The sequence below is a fragment of the Miniopterus schreibersii genome (assembly GCF_964146895.1).
Source record: "Miniopterus schreibersii genome assembly, chromosome: 6".
NCBI lineage: Eukaryota > Metazoa > Chordata > Mammalia > Chiroptera > Miniopteridae > Miniopterus > Miniopterus schreibersii.
Genome location: NC_138107.1, coordinates 55,366,184 through 55,379,665, shown reverse-complemented (window position 1 = coordinate 55,379,665; position 13,482 = coordinate 55,366,184). Strand labels below are relative to the sequence as shown.

The 13,482-nt window shown below is 36.4% G+C and overlaps 1 protein-coding gene across 1 annotated transcript in view; it reads left to right on the top strand.

Annotated features, from left to right (window-relative positions):
- Positions 1-13,482, top strand: part of AK9 (adenylate kinase 9) — a 96,705-nt gene that overhangs the window by 63,443 nt on the left and 19,780 nt on the right. Inside the window, exons 26-31 of the mRNA XM_081139531.1 lie at positions 144-404; positions 1,741-1,865; positions 4,217-4,436; positions 8,528-8,593; positions 12,530-12,736; positions 13,093-13,311. Of these exons, the coding sequence (XP_080995657.1) occupies positions 144-404; positions 1,741-1,865; positions 4,217-4,436; positions 8,528-8,593; positions 12,530-12,736; positions 13,093-13,311 (1,098 nt within the window). The remainder of the gene's footprint in view (positions 1-143; positions 405-1,740; positions 1,866-4,216; positions 4,437-8,527; positions 8,594-12,529; positions 12,737-13,092; positions 13,312-13,482) is intronic.

Sequence of the window (13,482 nt, the reverse complement as noted above, 5' to 3'; positions counted from 1 at the left end):
CTAATGTCAAAATGTCCTTGAGTTTGTGAACTGAGAATTCAGTCTTAGGGAGGGTAGTTAATTAGCCTTTTTTTTAATAACAAAACTTCCTTTCCTTCACTCTCCCCTACCCCACCTCTCCCTGACCCACCCCACTGTGGCAGGCTCCTCCATTAAGAATATGCCTTCTGGGTCCCCGTGGCTCTGGCAAAACTGTCTGTGGAAGACAGTTAGCAGAAGACTTTGGCATCTTTCACATTCAGTTTGAAGAATTTCTACAAGAAAAACTAATGCTCAAAACTGAAAAGAAAATTGGACCTGAATTTGAAGAAGATGCTGAGGAAGAACAACTTGCAAAACAAGAACTTGAAGAGCTTGCGATTCAGGCCAATATCACAATTGAAGAAGAAAATACAAAGAAGCCGGTAGTATTATTAACTCTCTTTGCAGATAGTTGTGTTTACTATTACTACTTTTGGAAAGTAGAATATAAGCAGTATAAAACTCTAACGTTTCCAAGAAAAAGAAAATAGCCCATAAAAGTCATTTAAGAGACATCTTCCCCATATGCTAGATATGAATCTTACTGCTAATCCAGAATATAAAATTACTGACTTTCACATGACTCCAATAAAAATCAGAAAAGCTTTCCCTTACAAGACTGTCATATAGCATTAATTTGGTACTATGTTATTTGATATGTCTGACCTAGACTCGGGTTTTCTATTGTGGTGTTTACTGTTTTGTTTTTAAGATTTTTTTTTTTTTTTAGAGAGAGAAGAAGGGAAAAGGAAAGAGAGAGAGAAACATCGATGTGGGAGCGAAACATTGATCAGCTGCCTCCTGTGCAGCCCCCACTGGGGACAGAGCCGAAACCCAGGCATGTGCCCTGACCAGGAATAGAACCAGCAGCCTTTCAGTGCACTAGACGACACTAGCCAGGGCTGTGATTTTTTTTTTTATCATGTATCATGCATACAATATCATGTATCCCCTGTGCTAATGGGAATTTCAAAATACTGATTTCTTATGAGGCCTCATAAGAAAGTTTGTATGACTCTCTTAGGTGGTTTCTATCTGGGGTTGTAAAGAAAAAGTTCTTAATTCTAACTCACTTCTTAACCATTTCTGGTATAGCTAGACCCTTTCTTCTCAAAGGCTCCCTGTCAATGGACCCAGGTACAGATTGTATTTCAGATGACTGCCTGGCTAGCCCATCCTTTAATCACGATGTAGGTTTAATAATTATAAGATAGATGACAAAAATCAGTTATAGATTGAACAAGGTTTTAGCAAAAAGTGATGAGACAGATATCTTGAGGCCAAGTATGAAAATCAGTTATGCTAATCACTAGTAACTCTTCTTAGCTATAGTAGATATAATTTAATATTTAAAACTTTTTTTTTAAATATATCTTTATTGATTTCAGACAGAGGGAAGGAGAGGGAGGGAGAGAGATAGAAACATCAATGATGAGAGTCATCTATTGGCTGCCTCCTGCACGCCCCCGACTGGGGATCGAGCCTGCAACCTGGGCATGTGCCCTGACCGGGAATCGAACCCTGACCGCCTGGATCCTAGGTCAACGCTCAACCGCTGAGCCATGCCTGGAGGGACAAGAGCACAAATTTTAAAAGGTTTACAAGCAACAGTAAAATGTCCTGAGAAAAACAGATGTCATCTTAATCAACTATATAATAGAGTATTGTTTATTAATATAAGGTTTTAAATTTGTGTTGTGTTCTGACTTCCGTGTCTAGCTTCCAGAAGTACAGTTTACAGAGGAAGAAGAAGCAATCAAGTTAAGCCTAATGGAGAACGAACCACTGTCTCCTGAAATCCTCGACCCAATTCTTTCTGAGTGGTGGTTTAAGGAACCAATCCGGTATCTTAATTTATATAGACTTATACATTTATTGACTTTTATTTGCCTTATTCTTGAAAGCTTAAAATGTAATCCAACATAAATTTAAGCGTTTTCTCCTTTATTCTCATGTAAATTAGTGATTCTATACATTAAAAACACCTGAGGAATTATTTTAAAAATACTGATGCCAGGCCCCAACCCAAAGCAGTTGAATCAAAATCTTTAGGGATATGAGGTTGGGACACAGGCATTGGTATTTTTGAGGGCTCCCTGGGTGATTCTAATATGTAGTTGTAGTTGAGAATCCATAATCTAAACCCATTTACACTAATGATGCGCCAGACTCTTTTCCTTGTTGCCTTTTGGTAATTACAGTTGAGAACACTTAATAGCTGTCCATAGTGTTATCCCTTAACGAAAAGCCAAGAATAAGCCTGACCCCACAGAGTACAAATCTAAGAATCTCCAGGTCACCAGAATTTAAAACTTCACTTCATTTCCCTAAACCAGAATCTCTTGCATTGGTATCTATCAGAAGAAAGTGAAATTATATTTACAGTACTAATAGCAGACACTTAAATGGAACTTACTATGTGCCAAGTACTGTTCTATATTTTATTAATATTAATTTACTTAATCTTACTACTACCCTATGGGATAGAAACTTTTATTATCTCATTTTAGAGATAAGGAAACTATATCAGAGAATTCAAATAATCAGTCCCAGTGCTTCTCTGGACACTCGCTTAGTCCCTGCCCTAAATGAGTGAGTGGGTTTATTGGTCATCAACTTCCATTTTAATTTCCTGTTTTCTAAATTAGATCAGTAGTTGTAGTAAACTTAGGTAGGTTGCCCGAAGCAACAGTTATGAGTTGTTATTCACTGATTTGGCTCCTGACCTCACACCATACATTAAAAAAAAAGCATGTGGGTTGAAGAATTAAAAGTTAAATGTGAAATTGTAAAAGCCTAAATAAAATAACAAAATATTATGCAGCCACTAAAAAGTGTTATAGCATAAGAAATGTTATCATATAATGGTAAGTTAAAAAAGAAGGTAATACAACATTTTAAAAATGGTATTGTATTAGTCCTGGAAAGATATTAATAATAAGGGCCAGAACTCAGGTGTAGTGTTAGAAATGGAAATGTGGATACAGACATTTCCTGGAAATGAGGGCACGGCAGGACTTAGCTGTGAGAACCAAGAGGGAATTGAGGGAGCAGTCCAAATGTTTCTGAAGTTTGCCACCTGAATATTTGTGAGTTAGAAGGAAGAGCAGTGTGGAAGAATAACAATAATTATGACTTTTGACAGTATGATGCATATTTAATTCCTGACAGGCACTCGGAGAAACTAAGCAGCTTTTTGAAAATTCTGAATTGAAACTCAGAACAGAGGTTGGGTGTAGAGGTAAAGATTTAGAAGTCACTGACAAAGAAGTGACAGCTGTAACAGTAGGAATGAAATTGTTCCTCACAGAAGAGACAATGCTGAAGGCATCTCTAAACAAAAGGTCATGTTTTATGGCCATTTTATGGAAATTTTCCCATTTAATGAGATAGAAAACATTTTTAAATGCCAGTTAAAGGCTGAAACTGTCAAATGTTCATGAAAGTCCTGTTCATATTAAGAAGAAAACATATATCTAAATATAAATATTTAAACAAACCAAATTTTAGATAAGCAGGATAAACGCTCATTCAAAAGGGGACCAATATTGACTTTCTCAAGCAAAGCTGAGTACTCAAAACCAGATTGTCTTATAGTTAGTTACTCCACAATAAAAATGTGTTAACATTCCAATCATTTTCATGATTCTTTAAGTTTCATCATACTCAAACAAGTTTGATAATCCTATTTTGTTATAATTGTCTTAATACATATGAGTCAGGATGCATACATAAATAATTGCCATGAGTTACAAGGGTACCCAGGGAAGAAGGTATGAATTGTCTTATGAAAGAAAGCATCACTAAAAAACTACTGGGAAGGGTGGCTCCCCATTAAAGGTGGGCTGGCCAAACCCACCTTTTTATAAAGGGTGAAAAGTTCATTAGGCTGGGTATTCCTCCCAGGCAGAGAATTTATTTTCTCTTAATTTTCATCAAATATTAAAACTATTTACAGTTAAAGAGAACTTATATATACTATAAGTATAAAATATTATAATTTTAATCTAATTGAATACATTTGAGAAAAGATACATCATGCTTATACAAGTAGAAATATTTAAAAACTCTAAAAGATACTATTTTTTAAACTACTCATTGCACATCTTATATAAAGATTTATCAGTAATTTTTTCATTTTTAAATCAATAATTATAATGTAATATTTTAAGTAAATTATGAAATTTACACCTAGTTCCACAGGTTTTATATTAGATGGTTTCCCACGATATCTTGACGAGGCCCAGTTTCTGGGGGAACATGGATTTTTCCCAGATGCTGCTGTTTTATTACAAGTTGATGATCAAGAGATTTCTGATCGCCTCCTGCCTCCCCAAATTGAAAAGTGGAAACTGAAACAGAAGAAGAAATTAGAAAGGAAAAGACTCATTAAAGAAATGAAGACAAAAATCAGGGTATGTATCTCATTAAAAAAGTATGAGAGTAAATTTTTTCAGTAGCTATTCTATGTATAAAGTGATCTTTACAAAAATTTAGTTTTCTGATTTTAATACCACTGTCAATATGAAAACACTTTTCATCAAATATTAAGAGTATTTATACTTAAAGAGTTAAGATTTATTTGTAGCCTATGTGATTATCAACATATTTATGCTTCTCTCTCAAAGGCAAATAAAATTAAAGATTGTGGTAGTACCAGAGTATCCCTATACCCGACAAAGGAGCATACAAGAGGCAGCAAGCGAAGCAGGCCTTGAAACACAAAGAATTAAAATTATCAGTCGTTTTTTCACTAGCTCCTGGAATTACAACACTATTTATGGAGGCCATGTAAGCCTATAGTGAAACAGATCCATATACTAGCTTAAACATCTTTTCTAAAACTGTAATGTGAGGAGTATTTCATAAAATGTTCAAAAGTGTCATAAAGAACCCAACAGTTCTACCCTAGGAATCTGTATAACAGAAATAAAAGCATATTCACATAAAAATTTATATATGAATGTTCATAATAGCATTATTCATAATAGTCAAAAAGTAGAAACAACCCAGTATCCATCAACTGATGAATTGATAAACTAAATGTGGTAGACATCCAGATAGAGTACCCTGACTTCTGGCCCAAGATGGAGACATAGAAGCCTCTTGAATGCACCTCCTCCCATGGATGCACTGAATCTATATACAAAGCAGTTCCCTCTGAAGGAAACAGAAACTAGCTGAGTTTGTACCTTTTACTTCTACAATTGGGAGAACAAGATAGTACCCATGTCACACACATCAAAACAGCCGCTACCTGAAAGTCTAGCTTCCCATCAGCCTGTGCTGACTGAAGCCTTCCCTTTGGGACGCTAATGGGTTGTAGCACATCCTCAGCTACTGGAAGCTACAAAGAACAGAGAGGTAGCGTGGACATTCACAAAGGTTTGAGGGACAGCCATGAACTTGGGCCAGGCTGATCAATAAGGTTAATCCTCTACCAAGACTACTCTGTCAAGACTGGGAGAGGTGTCTGTTTTATTTAATGTGCAGAAACCAACACAGAGAGTCAAAGAAAATGAAATAAAAGAATATGTTTCAAACAAAAGAACAAGATAAAACTCCAGAAACAGAACTTACTGAAATAAGTGATTTACCTGATAAAGAGTTCAAAATAATGGTCATAAAGGTGCTCAGCAAGGTCAGAAGAACAGTGAATGAACAAAATGAGAGTATCAACTAAGAGAAAGAAAATATAAGAAAGTGCCCAGCTGGGAGTGGCTCAGCCGGTAAGCATTGACCTAGGACCTGGGAGATCGCAGTTTGATTCCTGGTCAGAGCACATGCCCAGGTTGTGGGCTTGATCTCCAGTTGGGAGCGTGCAGGAGGCAGCCAATCAATGACAACTCTCTCATCATTGATGTTTCTGTTTCTCTCCCTCTCCCTTCCTCTCTATGAAGTCTATGAAGATATATATATTTTTTAAAATTAAAAAGAGCCCAGCCGGGCGTGGCTCAGAGGTTGAGCGTCGACCTAGGATACAGGCGATCAGGGTTCGATTCCCAGTCAGGGCACATGCCCGGGTTGTGGGCTCAATCAATGGCTCTCTCATCATTGATGTTTCTCTCTCTCTCTCCTTTCCTCTCTCTGAAATCAATAAAGATATATTTAAAAATAAAATAAAATTAAAATTAAATTAAAATTAAAAAGAAAATATAAGGAAGTACCAAACAGAAATCAAAGAGTTGAAGAGGACAATAACTGAACTGAAAAATTCAGTAGAAGAGTTCAATAGCAGAGAATACAGAGCCCAAAAATAGCCCCACACACATATCATCAATTAATTTACATCAAAGCAGCTAAGGATATACAATGGGGAGAGGACAGTCTCTTCAGTAAATGGTGGTGTTAAAACTGGGCAGCCACATGTAAAAGAATGAAACTGGATTCCTATCTTACAACATACACAAAAGTCAACCCAAAATGTATTAAAGACTTGAACATAAGAGTTGAGACCATAAAACTCCTAGAAGAAAACAGGGTAAGCTCATTGACATTGATCTTGGCAATGCGTGTTTTTCTGGGGGGGATTTGACATCAAAATCAAAAGTCAACAAGTGGGACTACACCAAACTAAAAAGCTTCTGCATGGCAAAGGAAACCATCAACAAAATGAAAAGACAATCTACTGAGTGGGACAAAATATTTGCAAATTATGTATCTGATAAAGGGTTAAAATCCAAAATATATGAAGAACTTACACAACTCAATATAAAAAAACACACAAACCAGTTAAAAACAGACAAATGAACTGAGCAAACGTTTTTCCAAAGAAGACATACAAATGGCTAATAAGCGCATGAAAAGGTGCTCAACGTCACTATCATCAGAAAAATGCAAATCAAAACCACAATCAGATATCACCTCACAGTTGTTAGAATGGCTGTTATCAAAAGACAGGAGATAACAAGTGTTGGCTAGGCTGTGGAGAAAAGGGAACCCTTTGTACTGTTGGTGGGAATGTAAACTGGTATAGCTAGTGTGGAAAACAGTATGGAGGTCCCTCAAAAAATTTAAAATAGGACTATCATATGATCCAGTAATCCCACTTCTAGGTATATATCCAAAGGAAATGAAAACAGGACATTGAGGAGATAGCTGCACTCCCACATTCATCGCATTACTATTCACAGTAGCCAAAATATAAAAACAACCTAAGTGTCTGTCAAAGGATGAATGGATAAAAACAAAAAAATGTGGTGTTTACATATATAATGGAATATTATTTGGCCATGAGAAAGAAGGAAATCCTGCCATTTGCAACATGGGTGGACCTTAAGGGCATTTTGCTAAGTGAAAGAAGTCAGACAGAAAAAGACAAAACTGCATGGTATCACCCTACATGTAGAATCTAAATAAGTCAAATTCATAGAAACAAGTAGAATGGTGGTTGCCAAGGCTTCGGAGTTGTGGGAAATAGGGAGAGTTTTGTAAGATGGTACAAGCTTTTAGCTATAAGATCTATAAGATCTGAGGATCTAATGTATACCACGGTGACTATAGTTGATTACACCCTATTGTATTGTATAATTGAAATGTGCTAAGAGAGTAGAACTTAAATGTTGTCACCAAAAAAAAAAAAAAAAAAATGTGAGGTAATAGATATTTTAAAATGGGAGGAGTCCTTTCATAACGTATACATATATCAAATCATCACTATATACACTTTAATTATCCTACAATTGTATAAAGCTGCATAAGTAAAGTGGTACATCCATATAATGGCTACTACTCAGTATTAAAAAGGAATGAACTCTTGCTACACCCTACAGTGTGGATAATTATCAAAATCATTATGCTAAGTGAAAGAAGCCAGGTCAAAAAAAATACATACTATACGATTAATTACATTTATATGACATGTCTTAAAATGGCAAATCTATAGATCTGGGCTGGGGTAGAAATAATGGAGCTTTTAAATCTGGAACTAGGGAGACTAAGATGGAACATGAGAGCAGTGTTAAATTATTTGAAGGGCTTTCATGCTGAAGAGAGTTTGTAGTAGTTTCATGTGGCTGCAAGGGAAGAAACTACCATTAGCAGGAGGAAGGTACAGAGAGAGATATTTTATTAGTAGTAAGAGTTTCCAAAAAGTACCAAGACTGAAGGCAATGAGCTACTTACCAATAGATAAGTGTAGACAGAATGGACATTTGGCAGGGATAGTATGGAAGAAACCTCACTGTAGTGTCAGAGAGCTGATCAGTTCATTCCAATTCTGAGATTCTGGAAGTTAGTTAATATATTTTCACAACTCAGTATCCATTAAATTATAGACCAAGTGTTAAAACCATAACGTTTCTCTTTTTTTGTTTGGACAAAGTTGGCAAATTCTTTTCATCTTGGGGTTAGCCAGAGGAAATCCCTTCAAGGGCATTGCCATTCTTCCCTCTGCTCTACCACACTAAGATTGTATGTCCCAGGCCATCTGTATGCCACCCAGAATCAAGGCAAGCTGAGCTCTGAGCCATCCATTAAAATTTTTAAATGTCTCTTTTTCTAATAGGATGATATGATTGCTAAAAGAAGGGCTGAACTTATAGCAGAGAAAGAGAAAAAAAAGAAAGAGGAGGTAAGTAAATAAGATTTAAAAAATAAAAAAGCAGGACACCCATTGTGTGTGTGTGTCAACAATAGTATAAAATAAAAAGGTGCATAAAAAAAAAAGTCTTGAAGGAAATACAGAGATTCTGTGCAAGTAGTGAGATTATATATCATTTTTATTTTGTATACCTTTTGTTATTCTATAACTGATTACAATTCCCTTTTATTATTTTTGAAATCAGAAAAATGAACACTTTTAAAGGAAAGAAAACCACTAGAGATGTTTAAGTAATCTGATACATAATATTATACTCCATTAAACTACGCTTCTTTTGGAATTACAGTTTTGCTTTCACACTTCTAGCTCATGCCATAGGAGTTGGGCTGGGAGCTTGGAATTGAGATCCAGACAGACAGCCTGCCTGTGAAACTGCTTTAACTAAAATATAGATTACCTCGAGATAAAGGATGCTATAGGGCAGACCTGTGAACCCTGAGCCATATACTGTACAGGATGCTCCATACAGCTGCTTCCCTCCATCTGCTGATGTTTGAAAAAAACATAAACCTTGAAGATTGTGGATTTTGTTTTGTTTAGAGAGGAGCTATTCCCAAATTGACCTTGCTGACCCAAACACTGCAGCCAAGCTTGCTCAGGGGTACAGGAGTTAAAGAGAAGTTGTGACTAGACCAGCTAGTTCTGTAAAGGACCCGAAGCTCATATTTATACAATCAGCTTGCAAGTAACCCTTGTAACCAAAGCAAACAATAGGATAGTCTCTGCCTTCTTCCATTTCCTTCTGGTTTAAGGCACCCTTGTAACATCTTTTCAAGGCTGGCTCTTCTGTAATCTGATTTCCATCTGTATAAAAATTTAACTCAACAAAAGAGAAATAACAGAAAATAGGGCTGGCTACACATGCAACCATGTATCACACTCAGTTTATGTACAGAGGACTCATGATGCCATACAACTGCATCTGTGGGTCAAAATATTGCAGAAGAGGGGCCAGAACAATTATTCTTTTGTCCAAAGTATTTACAACCAAAAGTTGATATAAAACCAAAGTTATGGGAAAATTATGGCTCCATCTAAGGAATAAGAACCCTCTTCTTTTGTTTTGATCTTCATTCATCCAGTCAGTTCATCGAAAGCCTTAATTGAACATTCACTATGTGTCTGACACTGTTTCAGACACTGGAGAATCAGCCCTGAACAGAATTCACAGAAGCCTCTGGCCTCGTTCTAATGCTCATTCCCTGAACAAACATGTTCTGAAATTCTACTCTGTTGAAGGAGTCATGCTAATATTTAGGATAAAAAAGATAGGCATCCTTACCTGGGATCAACCACAGTTAACTACCTTTAGCCCTTGGGAGTCCTTAGTGGTTCCCTTAAGAATCACCTAAAATGTCTCAGGGCATATTGATTACAGACGTTGTAATTGACCAAACTGGTATAATCTCTCCAGTTCTTTCTGAATTTGTTCATTGATGGCTACCCAGTGCCTAATATAGTGCTAACACATAGTAGGCACTCAACTTACAGTTGTTTTATTGCAGTTGTATAATATTGAGCATTACTTTATCTCTCTGAGCATAGATTTTTTCATTAGAAAATGGGAAAATTTAATAATACCTAGCTTTTCTAACTAATAATACTTTAATTTTCCTTCTTTGTTATTCTTTAGTTAAATCTTCTTTTCCCTAAGAGAATTACTTTTCAGGATAAATTTTAAATGTTCTTAAATTATATCTTTTCCATTTGTTAACATTAGAATAAGGAGATTCTTATTATTTTTCATTCAAAGATTCAATATTCCATCTTATAAATTAAATGGGTTTTTGTAAGTTAACTTCCCTGAAACTTAATCTTTTATGAAATTGGCTGTGTATCCCACACAATTAATTTATACAAACTGACTTTTGGAAGACAGTTCCTGAAATTTGGGATGAATCAAAGATTAAAACTGTGTACTTGTTTCAACTCCTTTGATGGGAATTTTATGTGTCCTGCTACTGCCTCAGACAAAGAAAGACTAAACAAAATATAGCATCTCAAGGATCACTTAGTGTGATTGCTATAATCAGTTAATGTGACACCCTGAGTTGAATCCATCCTGACTACATAGACCCTGGAGCTGGCTTTTATGAACAGAAATAGGGGCCTTCTCATTTGCTTCTTTTTGCAGAATATGCAGCTCCATAACTAACCTTTTTGCAACTGATTGAGGAACCATATGTAGATAAAGCCTTACCCAGGGTTGTCCACTCACTCTTAACAGAAGTCATTGCCTTTACCATCTGACTTTTTAGCAGCAAATAAAACATTTTAACATTAGAAATCACTTCAAAGTCTCAAGGTGACTGCTTGCATTAATTTCATAGGAAAATGTCGCCATCGTGTGGAACTTTAGTCTCCAAATGTGGCTAAAGCATATTTTATAAGCCAACCCCCTTCATCCTGAGATTTACACTGCATGTCTTCTGCCTCCTCAGAGGCCTTGCTTCTACCTTACTCCTCGCTCCATAATCTTGGCTCTCTTCCTGCCCACTGGCTCCTTCTCTGGTGCTTTGTCCCTTCTATAAAATGTAGAGCAGCCACAGCAGGAGAAAGGAAGGGCCAGAATGGGGAACCAGGGCAAAATTTTGCAAGTAAGCAAAATTGTGTGATGCTATGCCCAGGTGAGTATTTAATAGAGATACATACTCTAAGTACTGAGGTGCGCACAAGTTCATCTGAAACTAAAATGTCCCCAGCTGGTAGTGTGGGCTCATCCCACCACACTTCAGATGATCTTTAGAAAATCAAATCTCAGGATTAAAAATTGTCAAAGTATAAGAAAAAGAGAAAAGTAGCAAGAGGACCAAATGGTTTCAAAGTTTTAATAAAAAGAACCAGAACTGAGAAACTATCCCATTGCTAAGCTCCTTTTGTAAAGAGAGGGAGTGTAGACACAGAGCAGGAATAAGCCCTTATCTTCTCATCTTCCCCCCTGCACTTCAAGTTCAAATCTCAGTTCCAGACGCCTTTTAAAGACACTAGGGTCTAATCAGGAAGATTAGGAAATATCAAGCTAATCAGACGGCTATAGGCAAGAGACGAGAGAGCAAACAGTGGAGTGAGAGCACAAAGGATGAGCGTTATTTCAGATGATAGTCCTTGGACACTGGATATTCAGAGATGGAGTGCAAGGAGTCAAGATAACTTTCAGGTTTCCAAGTGGGAGACAGTGCTCTAACTAAGACAAGGAATACTTCAGGGGGAGGCGTTTAGAGGCAATGCAGAAGAATCCATATTATAGGGCTCAGTATGCAAACTGAACTATAGCACATGCAGCCTACACAACACCACTTAGTATCAATATCCTGTCACAGTCTTTAATAATCATTTATATATTATTCTTGTTTCCTCGGATAGGCTGTAACCTCCTAGAGGACATGTTCTGTTCTATTAGCCCAGTGCTTTATACACAGTGACAGTCATAGCTATAACAGCAATAATAGCTATCATTTGCATGCCTACCATATGCCAGAAACTTTTCTAAGGGCTTTACATGTATTAACTTTAATGTCCCCAGTAACCTTGTGAGGTGGGTACTTTTATTATTCCTATTTTACAGTTCAGGGAACTGATCTTGTCCAAGTCAACACAGATAGTGAGTGCTTTATACTCTTTGGATTGCATTAAATATTTTTACTGAAGACCATCAAAAACATAACATTCTGACAGCCATAGACATAAATAGCATTTAACATCTTGTCTATTTCTTTATGGGATCACTATGGTGTCAGAGTCTTAAAGGTATTAAATTTCTGGGTGTGAGATATTTAAATTTTACTATTAGATGAATGTTACCCTGCCACAACAACTAAGATCCAGTGATTACAAAATATTCCAGTTAGCACTGTCATTTGTTACATATTTTGTAGGTATGGTAAAAGGGAATATTTTCTGCCTTAGATTGTTAAAGAAGATGAAGAAATTAGTGAAGAAGAGCTTGAAGATGAAGATGATGATGTTGACAATATCCTCGAAGAGGAGTTTCCAAAAGAGGAGGAAGCGATGAGTGAGGAAGAAGACGAACAGGAAACTGATGCACTTGAACGCCTAAAAGGTGAACTGGGAGAAAAATTTGAAACAGAGCTGCATAATTTACAAGCAATACAGGTTATTAATTTTTCTTCATTTTTCATAACTCACAAAGTGACATTTGAGTATGAAACAAAAGAAATTTGGTTTATGCTTTGGTTTCTTTTTAACATTTCAAAAGAAATGTATTTTAGGGCTGTATTCCCTTTTGTCAGCACTACTACTTACAATTATGAAAACAAGTTAATAAGGGCAACATGGAAGCCACACAGGGTCAAAGGTGCTAGCCGCTGACATGCAGTCACACAGAAGCTAAAAAATATCTGTGCTCTAGACTCACATAGTGAGCCACCAGCAATATCTGTGCGCTGCCACTGAATACTACCAGCCTTCTTCCCACTAAAAATATTTGGTTTTATGGTTTTTTTCATCAGGAGGAATTTGAGAAGTTATCGATACCAGTAATTCCCATTAATGGAGCTCGGAAAATCCGCATTGTACAATATGTGTTGAATACAAAACTGAAACCACTGGTGGAGAATCGTGCAAGCATTTTTGAGAAGTGTTATCCGATATCAACACACCTTGCCCAGAAACTGCTCAGCTTTACCTATAAATACATTAGCACATTCGGCTACCGGGACCCTGTAAAGGTAATGTCAGGAATGTGACTTCTGAAAGCCATGTTCTTTTATTTAATTTTTAAAAGCATGTCTAAGACAGTGGATAACTTAAAAAATTGTAAGCATTGCACAGTATTCTTTTTTTTTTTAATCCCAACCTGAGGAAATGTTTTTATTTATTTTAGAGAGAAAGGAAGGGAG